Consider the following 12,664-nt stretch of genomic DNA (forward strand, 5'->3'; position numbering starts at 1 on the left):
CCAGGGTGCTTACCCTGGCGAGCCGCGTGCCGAACGTTGCCGACCCCTGTGTTAAAGGATTCTGTCATAGACTGTTTTTTATAGCTAGTTTGTTTTAATTTATTTTGTTTGTGACAGTCACTTAAAATATTGGCTAGAAAAGGGCAAAATTGGTATGGAAACAATTGTCATGCATTTTTAAAATATGCTTTAAATGGAGACTGGAAATTAACGTAGCTTTTGTTTGCTTCCATATTTGCACAACAGCCTTTTTTTGATCCACACAGCTCTGAGAATTTTACTTTTTAGTCATCTTCTGCTATAGATCCAGAAGCTTAAGCTTCTGGAACATTTCAACATTGCTTTTATCTAGGTCTTACGTAAAGCAGAGGCTAGTATTTATTTTAATTTCTCAATAAGAGAATGGTAGAGGTATAATAATTTAGAATTTGAAAGACATTGACTACTGAAATTGAAAATTGTAAGAGGCATCTGCTATTTGCCTGTACAGTCCTTTACTTAAAAATTACAGTGAACTACACATAAAGGTGATTCTGCATCTTGTTTTAGAGAGAGCCATTCCATTTTTTTATTTTTAAAAAGTTATTTACATTGCTGACAAATTAGAATTAGCCCAGAGAATAAGATAATGACTGGGCTCTGCTTATGTAAACCTCTCTTGCATATGTACTTTAGTCATAAGTGCTGCACATCTTGGCTTGCCTCCTGAGCAAGCTACCCAGAGTTGACTACTTCTCAAAAGGACATTAAAGTGTTTTTATATGTTAATTATTGTTTCTACACCAGCATTCTCCTTTAAATGATACATTTTCTTCCTCACCTTTGTAAATTTAGGGCTTGTTTACATTAAGATAATTTGCACCAGTGTGACTACTCTTGCAAACCCCTACTGTAATAATGTAGACGTGCTGCATTGGCAGAAAGATGGGGATTAAGCTCCAAGTCAACCCCAGTTTACATTGGTGTTTCACATCTACATTAGGGGTTGGCACCTGTAACTTCTGGAGCCTGTTTCTCCCTTCTCTAGCATTTTATGCCAATGTAAAGTGAGTACAAAATGCTACCAGATCAGAATGTTAGTGTTTTACACTCACTTTGCATAGATCTGAATGACAGCACAAGGTGCAAGGTGATTGAAAATGAGGCCCATTATGAAACAGTCACAGATTCACTGCAACTATTCTTTTTTCTTGTTTGCTTAGTTGCCTCTAGTTGGAGAAAAAGTTCACTTTGCATTCATATTTATAGAAAACTACAGCACGTTAGGAAATTCTAAAACAATTCCAGCCTACATCAAGTACAGCTAGAAACCTGTTTTGCAAATACAACGTCTTTACCTCCTTCAGATGTTCAGGTGTCGCACCACTAAAATCCTTCATGGACTTCTATCTGTGTTTTAGGTAATCATCCCATCCTTATTTGACTTGGCAATGGGCATGGGGCATACTTGTTAGATTGTAATGGGTTTCTTATTCATTGTGACATTTGCCATATGTTTCAAATGCTTTATGCTTTCCAAAGCCATTAAGCACAAATTAAAAAACGTTAAGCGTTCTCCTAAACTATTTTCTTTGCTTCTTAGGAATATGATTTCCAGATAGAAAAATTGTATTTGTATGTGGTTTTTCATTTAAAAGATGAAAGATAATGCTATCCATAAAGCAAGAAGATAAAGGCCTGGCTTCCTAAATTAAACAAATAAAATAAGTAAAAAAAATAAACAAATTTACAGTGTGGTGTATTGTCAAGCATGACAACTTATTTTAAAATGGAATAATATGAAGATATTTAGTATGTTATTGACCATTCACCAGTATAATATGAAACTTCCCTTATCAGTTACAATATAAAGTATAGCAATAGCTGTATGTCTTTGTCATAGAATTGGCATTCATTTGTACAGCTGTAGTGCCATTGCATTGAAAGCTAAATTAATTGTACACAAAGAGCTCAGAGGTCCTTGGCACTTAATGAAAAAACTGTCACACACAATGTTGGGCAAAATGGCTATACATTGAATCTGTAATGAAGACTGACAAGCCCAAGTGAGGTTTGCAAATCCTGGGAGACCTTAAGAGCCTACAGCTCTATCTGCATCGCTCTGCATCAGGAATGGATTTACAATGACCTCCTTTGTCCTTGGAGAGCATTTTAGAAACAAGGTGCCAAGAGTTAGCTCGGAGGCATTAGGAGTGGCCTGTTGGAGTTAAGTGTCTCTGGCTGATAGAGGCTGTTCCAAAAGTTTCTGGGTGATGGCTTTTCCTGACGGTTTTATTTCAGCTTTCTAAGTTGAAGCCATGTCAACAGGTGTTGAGTGTGAGACAGAATTTTTATTCACTACACTATGCGATTTAAATCCTGAGATCCTTCCTCTCTGACTCACTGCCTAAACCTTTGTTTCTGTCTGTGAGATGTAGGAGTCTGAACCACAAGAGAATCTGTGTGTTGCATCTGAGGGAGGAGAGCAGGGCATGCCTTTGTCTCCACTGTATTGACTGTCTCATACAGCTCCAATACTGCTTTAAGATGTTCAGTCAAGGGACAGTGATTTATACACCCTAGGGCCCAGCATAGCAATGGCAGTATTACCTGCCAACTAGAGCTGGTCATGAAATTTTTGTCAAAACATTTAATGAACAAAAAGTGTTTTCCAACCAAATCAAAAATCACGTGACCTTTTTCTTTCCTCTTTCTCTCCCCGTCCAGCAGGACGGAAGAAGGAAGGGAACAAAAAAATTCAGTTGTGAAAATCCAAACCTTTTTTTTCTACATTTTTTTTTTTTCTTTTTAATATTTAATGGAAAACATTTGCCATTTTTCAACCAGGTTTCTTGCCAACCTGAGGCAACACTCGCAAATCCTTAAAACTGTAGGTGGCGTAGGAGCACAGACAGCTACCCTGACTCTGCTCAATGAAAGACTCTTGAGTGTTGTTTCTGATAAGACCTCTAAAACCTAACAAGGACAGAATAAAGGCAGCCGGTATAGATCATACACAGAGTGGGCATAAGATGGTAGGACTGTGGTGCATCATCCCTCTAGAACTCTGTGTTCTGTCCAGATGCTGTAGTACTGTCTGAGGCAATACTGCTCCATGAGCTGTGCTGTCTTTCAGATGATACGTTAAATGGAGAGAAGACCCTTTTATTCCTATTTAGTTTGTTCAGGTGGTAGTTCAAGAATTTATGGCACCATTTGAAAATACTAAAAGGGAACTCTATGCTCTCTGTTTCCTGCCTCTCAATAAAACAGATTTTAATGCAAAGAGCTGGGTCAGAGCTATTGCAGAGTGCATAATAGCTGCCATGTTTGCCTCCAGGCACATCTCTTCCCTGTATTTAACTCATCCCTTTATAAAATGTGCTTTAGGGTATATTGCATCTGAAAGGTTAGAGTGTATAGAAAACAAAATTTACTTCTATCAAACTTGTGGGTTTGTGGCTTTGATCTATGATTGGAGACTATTGGCATTACCACAGTACAAATAAATAATAAGAAGACATGGCAGAATGAACTTTCTGATCAGACTAACATTAATTTCAAAGTAGCTAGGTTGTATTGCAAGCCATGGAACCATATGTAATAATACATACAATACTATAAAGTTTATTCCTCTGTTCCGGCACCATGGAAAGTTACTGATGACACTCTTTGCTTTCATGTTTGACATGTCATCCTTTCTAAGAGTTTATGCCTCTATGTTTATACAAGTTCTTTTGGTAATTATTTAACCCTTGATGCCCTCCTTCCCATGTGGTTTCACACATGGGGTTTGTTCTGGTGTTTTGTTTTGTTTTTTTTTTAAAGAAAGGACAAAGCTTTACATCTTTGAATAACAAGTATCACAGACCTAGTAACAGAACAGCTGCAAATTATGATATTAAGAACTCTAACACATAGGTATTTCTGTAGCATGACCAAAGGTTGTCATCACATTTATCAGAGCCCTTGAAGTAAACAATTGCTTTGTAAATGTGCATGATTCCATATTTAATTGAATGCAGACAGTACCCTGGCAGTAATTATTAAGATAATATGCAAGTGAACTGACAGAGGAGATAAAGCAGATTAAAGCTCAAGAGCGTAATAATCATGTCCTATCCTTCTACACAGGATGATAACAAAAGCAGTGTTACATATACTTCACACTCGTTTCTTTCAGCACTTGGGGAATATGAGGTCAGCTACTTTGTGGGTGACTTGGTTATCTCTTTATTTTCAGAGAAGAATTAAAAAAAAAAAAAGTTCCATGAAAGTTTGCAAAGTGATAAAAAGAGCACCAATGGCAGTGAGTTAGGGGTCAGGAGAGAAGGGGACTGTTTCAGGACTTTGTCAGAGAAGCTCTTTCCAATTGCAGGATGTTTTCTTACCTTGAAGACAGTTACTGTGCTTTCAGTAAAACTGCCATGCATTTACGTAAGGCGTAGCAGAAATCAGGTTAGAAGACCAGCTAGTGATTTTTTTAAAACACTTTTTTATTAATGGGATTCTGCAGTATTAGTAATGGCGGATGTCAAAAAAATTCTTCTTATGAGCAGTTTAAGGGACAAATGACTTGAACACTGTTTGTTTTGTGGGTAAGTCTCTTATTGCAGAAAACCTCACTCTGGAGCACAGCATAGCAGGAATGCAAGAATAGGGTTTAATGTACAAATATTGCTAATAAAATTTCCACTGGCAGAGTTTAAATTACTGTTATTCATTGGCATTTGCTTCTGTGAAACTGACACCTTAATGCAAAGTTGACAGTATAGCGGCAAGGTACTGCTGATAGAAGTGATCTGTCTTTGTTTGAATTCAGTGAGAATGTTTTGCTTACTACACCTCTACCCCGATATAACGCTGTCCTCGGGAGCCAAAAAATCTTACCGCGTTATAGGTGAAACTGCGTTATATCAAACTTGCTTTGATCCGCGGGAGTGCGCAGCCCCCCCTCCCCGCCCCCCCCGGAGCGCTGCTTTACCGTGTTATATCCAAATTCGTGTTATATCGGATCGCGTTACCTCGGGGTAGAGGTGTATTTACAGTGTTGAGATTTGAATTCTTCTTTATGGTATAAATCTAGGATACCATATATTTAATCAAGTTGTTTACACTTGATCTTGGCATGCTGTCTAAATGTTGCTGCATTCTGAAAACTGTGAATTTTAAATGTGACATTTATAGTGCAAGTCAGGGTTGTGCAAATATTGCTGTTTGGTGTGGGTATGGTATCAAAATGTGTTCACTCGTGATCAGTCTTTGGGATACATTGACTATGAGAGGTGTGTGTTTATGATATGAGACTTTTGAATCTGCTTCAGATGCTTTTTTCCAAAGAGGTTATACTCTAACGCAGGGATCAGCAACCTTTGGCACGCAGCCCGCCAGGGTAAGCCCCCTGGCGGGCCGGGCCAGTTTGTTTACCTGCCGCATCTGCAGGTTCAGCCGATCGCAGCTCCCACTGGCCGTGGTTCGCTGCTCCAGGCCAATGGGGGCTGCGGGAAGCGGCACGGGCCGAGGGATGTGCTGGCCGCCCTTCCCGCAGCCCCCATTGGTCTGGAGCGGCAAACCGCGGCCAGTGGGAGCCGCAATTGGCCAAACCTGCGGACACGGCAGGTAAACAAACTGTCCTGGCCCTGGAGGGCCACATGCCAAAGGTTGCCGATCCCTGCTCTAATGTAAAAGAAAGTGTAAGGTGGTGTTACACTAGGAAAACCAATGAAAGTGCGACAATGATATGGCGTATAAAATAGTTTCTGCTATTTCATACATAGAAGTTTGTTTATAGGGTCAATAGAAATTCTGTAGTACAGTGAACAATAATTAAAAAGGCTATCGGTATATGATTTTTGGTGCTTGCTGACTTGAGTTTGACTTCTCATCCCTTCCTTCCCCACCACTACGATTTTAAGATGTTTTACAGCACTGGAGTCCCAGAATTTGTACTTAAATTAAACAACATAAAGCTATCAAAGTAGATTGTTTGAGACAATGGGAACAGTGTCAGCATGCTGTGGTCCCAGTCTCTCTTAATTGTCCGTTAACATGTGACATTCAGGTTACATGTGCTGCATTCTTTGAACTTCCCGTGAACTTACTGTACTAGCCAGAAGCTGGTAGAAAGTGATCGTGATTAAAAACTGTCCTGTTTGTTTTGCTAAGCATTTTATGGGCCACAACTTTATTTACTGTTATCAAGTTGTTAGTATGACAGAAAAGATACCGTGTCCAGTGTAAAGAGATGACCATTCTCCTTACACTTAAAATCACTCTGTGACTTTTTACTATGTTCTTTTTTTTCCAGGTGTGACACTTGTTGTATTACCTTTCGCACTCATCGGGGTTTGCTGCGTCATAATGCAGTTATTCACAAGCAGCTTCCAAGAGACCCATTGGGAAAGCCTTTCATTCAGAACAATCCTTCAATTCCAGCAGGCTTCCATGATTTGGGATTCACAGACTTCTCCTGTAGGAAATTCCCCCGCATTTCTCAGGTATTCTATATCCCTAGCTCTGAAAATCGCAGCCACGCTTAACTGTTGAATTAATTGAAGGATTTTGTATTGGGTAATGCAGGGACTAGCTGTAGAATATTTTGTGGAAAGCTATAGAACATATTCAACCTTTTTAGATTCCACAATTTTCCTCTCAATGTTAGATCTCAAGTGGCGTCTTGGAGGATGCCTTTTAGGTTAGTTTGTTAAAGGTTTTTTATAATAATTTTTTAAAGGAAAACTTTTTGGGCTGTTAAAAATTAATCTCTGCTCCTCCTCCCAGTCCCCCAAACAAAAAATTAGTTTTGTTCCACATTTAAAAGACCTATAAAAGACACATGATAGAGTCGGGAATACGTGATGGGCTTTGCTCTGCTCTTTATATGTACATTTTGGTGTGGTATAGAGGTTTTGTCAGTTTGTGAAATTTATATTACTTGTGCGTGGCGACGCCTTGGATGAGGTTAGACAGTTCCCCCAAATGTGTGCCTATAAAATCTTTACACTACCCCTATATCTGCATGAATTCTGAACGTACTACAGAATTTACAGAAAAAGCATTTTGTAAGTATTTTTGAGTTGTAAAATTTTGCACTGGAAATCTTGTTTATATCCTTCTACTTGCCAAGCCCACCTGCCTTAATTACCATGTGTCCAAGTGGAGAGAGCTCACAAGGAGAAGAAAATTAAAATTTAATATATTTACAGTGCCTCTCAAAAAAAGACCTGAAATAGAATTTTGTATACTGAAAGGTCCTGTCTTAAAACTCCAATACTTCAGGACCATCCAGGTTCAGTGAGTGCCCCATTAGGAAGCTGGTAATCTCTCCTTCCCAGTGGGATTAATCTCTGTTTTCTAGCTCTGGCGGGTTGCAAGATACTAGGGAGGGATAGCTCAGTGGTTTGAGCATTGGCCTGCTAAACCCAGGGTTGTGAGTTCAATCCTTGAGGGGGCCACTTAGGGATATGGGGCAAAAATCAGTACTTGGTCCTGCTAGTGAAGGCAGGGGGCTGGACTCAATGACCATTGAAGGTCCCTTCCAGTTCTAGGAGATAGGATATCTCCATTAATTAATAATTAATAGACCAGGGGTGGGCAAACTACAGACCGCATCCGGCCTGCGAGCTCTTTTAAGCTGGCCCGCGAGCCGCACCACGCGGCTCGGCCCGGCCCCGAGGCTGCAGGGTCGGGGCCACGCCACCTGGCTCCTGGAAGCAGTGGCATGTCCCTTCTCCGGATCCTACATGCTCCAATGGGAGCTGCAGGGGCGGTGCCTGCAGATGGGGCAGCATGCAGCGCCGCCTGGCCGCGCCTCCACCTAGGAGCTGGAGAAGGGACATGCCACTGCTTCCGGGAGCCGCTTGAGGTAAACACTGCTCGGAGCCTGCACCCCCTGAGCCTCTCCCCGTGCCCCAGCCCCCTGCCTCAGCCCTGATCCCCCTCCTGCCCTCCAAACCCCTCGATACCAGCCTGGAGCACCCTCCTGCAACCCAAACCTCTCATCCCCACCCCAGAGCCCACACCCCCTCCTGCACCCCAACCCCAATTTTGTGAGCATTCATGGCCCACCATACAATTTCTGTTCCCCGATGTGGCCCTCGGGCCAAAAAGTTTGCGTACCCCTGTACTAGACCTAAATTCTATCACTGGTGCAGGACTGTGTATAACTATCCCAATCTGCATCTCAGATTGGTATGATTTTTATGAAGGAATTCCATATTCAGGAAAGAAGGGAACATTTTTTGGCAGGTTGGTTTATTTTATTATTTTTATTACTAAATTGCTCAGGAGTTTGAAAAGTTAGATTTAGTCCTGAAAGAGCTGGATTAGTAGGCAGAAAGCAGATGATGTAGTCATAGGTTCATATTAATGCAGTTTATCACATAATTATCACCACTACATGTATAAGATATTTTATACACACACACACACACACACACACACACACACACACACACACACACGATTTTAGGTATGCAAAAATGTAATCTAAGCATTCTCCAGGATTCTGCATAGGATTTACCTTTCTTTAAAGGGCGATGAATTGTTGGGCATAATAAACATGTTGTCTTTTTAGAAACATCATTTTGCTAACCCTGCCTGTCTGAGTTGCAAACCCTGGAGGATACCAGAATAAACAAAAATGTAGATGCTGTAAACCTAGTGCTAGCCCTCTGTCTGTTTGCAAATGATGTCGTGGAATAAGCCTGGCGTGTATAAAACAATGGTGGACAAACTGTGCCACACACGGGCAATACTAGCAACATGAGAGTAGCCTGAGGGCTACGTTTAATTCACACATACCTTAATAAAAGTATGCATGAATTTAAATATGTTCCCCTATGAGGTGTTTTACAATAAATTTACATAAACTTCACTTGCTGTAAACCTCTTTCCTCGTTTGTCCCCCTTCCCCCTTTTAAATTTCTCTCTTTTGTTAATAAAATTACTTGTTAACTTCTGATCGGTATTATTTGATTGTTTATATAAAGGGATATTTTGAAAAAAAAATAATTTTCATGTTCTGAAAAAGGTTAGTTTACACTGGAAAAGAAGAAAGTTTGCCATGAAATTTGCAATCTCTTGAGAGGGGGAGAAGTGAAATTTGTTTTCTTTTTCTGCAGAAACATAAGGCTTGTTTGATATTTAGGCTTTCTAATTCAAATACTAGGTCAGTTACATTATTTTGTGGCTATCTTGTAGGTCTGGTGTGAAACGAATCTGCGAAGATGCATCAGTGAATTTCATCGGTTTATTTGCGAGACATGTAACAAGGCATTCCCCATGCATTCGGCACTCAAACTGCACACAGAAACCCATATGGTTGATCAGGGAAAAGAAAAGCACAAACCGCAGGTAAAGACCCCAGCTGGTGAGAACCCAGACCAGAAAGTCTACATGGCGTCCTTGGGCCTACAGCACACCAAAGACATCAAGCCTGTCAAACAGGAGGAGGTTATGCAAGATGAGGTCCAAGACATGCAGCTTAGAACACTGAAGAGTAACCTACCTCAGGAACCTGGCAGCACTAGCCTGCTGAACATGTCTGCTCTGGAAGCTGCTTCCATGGGAGGTTCTTTTTCGGTCCTTCCGCCTACAAAAGAGAATATGAAGCTCCTGTCGCTGCAGCCTTTCCAGAAGGGCTTTATCATTCAGCCCGACAGCAGTATTGTGGTCAAACCCATCTCCAACGAGTCTGCCATTGAACTGGCCGACATTCAGCAGATCTTAAAGATGGCTTCTTCAGCTCCTCCTCAGATAAGTCTTCCGCCACTTTCTAAGGCACCTCCTGTCCCTGTGCAGTCTATTTTCAAGCATATGCCTCCACTAAAGCCAAAGCCCTTGGTGGCTCCTCGAACAGTCGTAGCGACCTCTACGCCGCCTCCACTGATCAGTGCACAGCAAGCCTCGCCTGGGTGCATCAGTCCAAGCCTTCCCCCGCCGCCACTGAGGCTGATCAAAAACTCTGTGGAGTCCGCTTCCAGGGCTCACCTTACGCAGTCCAAATCCGGAAACAAATCCAGTCCTTCTTCACAGTTGTTCCCTCAGCCCAAGACAGAGCCACTGAGTCAGCACGAAATGAAAACCCAGCTGGAACAAGATAGTATCATAGAAGCCCTGTTGCCTTTGAGTATGGAAGCCAAGATCAAGCAAGAGGTCACAGAAGGGGACCTCAAGGCCATCATTGCGGGGGCCGCAAACAAGAAAGCACCAGCAATGAGGAAAGTCTTGTACCCGTGTCGCTTCTGCGACCAGGTGTTCGCCTTCTCTGGTGTCTTGAGGGCTCACATTCGCTCTCACTTGGGCATTTCCCCTTACCAGTGCAACATCTGCGAATACATTGCAGCTGACAAGGCAGCACTGATTCGGCACCTGCGGACGCACAGTGGAGAGAGGCCGTACATCTGTAAAATTTGCCACTATCCTTTCACAGTGAAAGCCAACTGTGAGAGGCACCTGCGCAAAAAGCACCTCAAAGTGACCAGGAAGGACATAGAAAAGAACATTGAGTATGTCACCAGCAATGCGGCGGAGATGGTGGATGCTTTCTGCTCCCCTGACACAGTGTGCAAATTCTGCGGTGAGGACCTCAAGCATTATCGCGCCCTGCGCATCCACATGAGGACTCACAGCGGCTGCCAGAAGAAGAAGCCGTTTGAGTGCAAAGAGTGCGGCACTGCCTTCTCAGCCAAGCGAAACTGCATTCACCATATCCTCAAGCAACACTTACATGTGCAAGAGAGGGAGATAGAGAACTACATCCTGGCAGTGGACTGCAGTCCTCAGGAGAACCAGCCAGACCCTCCACTACTGGAGGACAGCACTTACATGGACCGCAAGTCCATTACGTCTTTCCTGGAATCGCAGAATGGCTTTTTGCGGGGGGCACCTTCTCATGTTCCAATCAAACTTGAACCTGCAAATAATTTCCCGATGGACTTTGACGAGCCCTTAGACTTCTCGCAAAAGAACAAAAACTTAAGCACAGTGCAAGTGAAGCAGGAGAACCTGTTTGGCACTTCTTCCTTGTCTCACTATGACTGTTCCATGGAGCCCATAGACCTGTCAATTCCCAAAGCCCTCAAGAAGGATAAAGATGATGTCCAGAGTGAAGCCAAGAAACAAGACCAAGTTTCTGGGAATAGCGACAAGCTCTATAACTGTCAGCAGTGCCCTCTGGCCTTCAGTACCAACGGGAGCGTGGAGAAAAATGGAGCCCTCAAACATTCCCAGCCACTGAAGGGTCCCTTGCATTTGACTGTCCCAATCATTTCCCCAGCTCTTCTTGGCAACCCTGGCTTGCTGCGACCCTTAAGGCCTAAGCCACCACCTCTTTTGCCAAAGCCTCCGGTAACTAAAGAGCTGCCACCTCTGGCTTCTATTGCCCAGATCATTTCATCTGTGTCTTCTGCTCCTGCTTTGCTGAAAACAGAGGTAACAGACTCCAGTCCCAAGGCAGCCAGCAGCTCCGCTGGTTCTGATAAATCAGGGAACTCCAAACCAAAAGCGACAATCACGATGGCTATCCAGAAAGATTCCAGCCTTCCCAGTGACCTTACTCAGAAGGCGTACAATCCAAATGTTCCAGAGAAGTCTCCTGTTGCTGATGCTGGATTGGCTAAGAAAAGAGGTAGGAAGAAAGGAACGAAAAACAAGCCTAAAGCGAGCAGTGGTGTGGACCTGGAGTCAAGCGGGGAGTTTGCTAGCATAGAGAAGATGCTAGCTACCACAGACACTAATAAATTTAGTCCATTTCTGCAGTCCACTGATGATTTCAAAGAGGAAGCTGACAGAAACGGAACAAGTGAAGACGAGAGAGAAACTGCCGACGATAAGCTGCTGAGAGGAAAGAGGAATGCTTACTCAAACTGCCTGCAAAAAATCACCTGTCCTTATTGTCCCCGAGTCTTTCCTTGGGCGAGTTCCCTGCAGCGCCACATGCTCACTCACACAGGTAAGAGAACCTCATGCTGTAATGGTTAGGTTGTAGTCACTGAGCTTATTTTCCCTGAAAGAGACTCTCTGACTTCTTGGGAGACTCAGCGCACCATGTTAGCTGGAGGGACGGGAGGGAAGGGTGTCATCCATCCATTCATTCATTCATCTCCCCCTGTTTATAGTCTGAATAGTTTTGCTCTTTTTTTGTGACTTCTCAACCATTCCCATTATTTTGGGGTATGAAAACACAACACTGTACTATGGTGTTTGTCAATATTGTAGCTCGGTACATGGATATCAAGGAGTAAGTTCTGCTCTCCTACATGTCGTACAGATCTGGCACAAATCAGGTTATGTCTACACTGTGAGCTAGGAGTGTGATTCTGCGTAGGCATACTCGCATCAGCTCAAGTATAAATAGCAGTATATTCGTGGTAGTAGCAGCAGAGGAACAGCTGAGCCACGTACATACCCGGGCAGTTTGTATGCGGCACGGCTCAGTTGTGCCTCTGTTGCTGCTATTTATACTCATGCTAGCTCAATGAGAGTTAGTGCAAGTATGTGTACACAAGCCAGGGAATCACACCCCGAGTTCACTGTGTAGTTGTAGCCTCAGTTGACATCAGTGGTGTTCTTCTGTTGTGCTTAGGAAGAGAATTTTCCCTCTAGTTTTCAATTATTCTAACTTTATTCTGAAGATGAGCTTATATATTGAATAGTTGTTGATTATTTGTTTGGCTGCCTTTCT

The 12,664-nt window shown here is 42.6% G+C and overlaps 1 protein-coding gene across 2 annotated transcripts in view; it reads left to right on the plus strand.

Annotated features, from left to right (window-relative positions):
• The window catches only part of RREB1 (ras responsive element binding protein 1), a 141,901-nt gene that overhangs the window by 107,895 nt on the left and 21,342 nt on the right, over positions 1 to 12,664 (plus strand). For both annotated transcript variants that reach the window (XM_026660080.2, XM_026660084.2), the window contains exons 8-9: positions 6,287 to 6,476; positions 9,181 to 11,932. In XM_026660080.2, the coding sequence (XP_026515865.1) occupies positions 6,287 to 6,476; positions 9,181 to 11,932 (2,942 nt within the window). The remainder of the gene's footprint in view (positions 1 to 6,286; positions 6,477 to 9,180; positions 11,933 to 12,664) is intronic.

The sequence above is a fragment of the Terrapene carolina genome, unplaced genomic scaffold (genome assembly GCF_002925995.2).
Source record: "Terrapene carolina triunguis isolate 2854851 unplaced genomic scaffold, T_m_triunguis-2.0 Scaffold58, whole genome shotgun sequence".
Lineage (NCBI taxonomy): Eukaryota > Metazoa > Chordata > Testudines > Emydidae > Terrapene > Terrapene triunguis.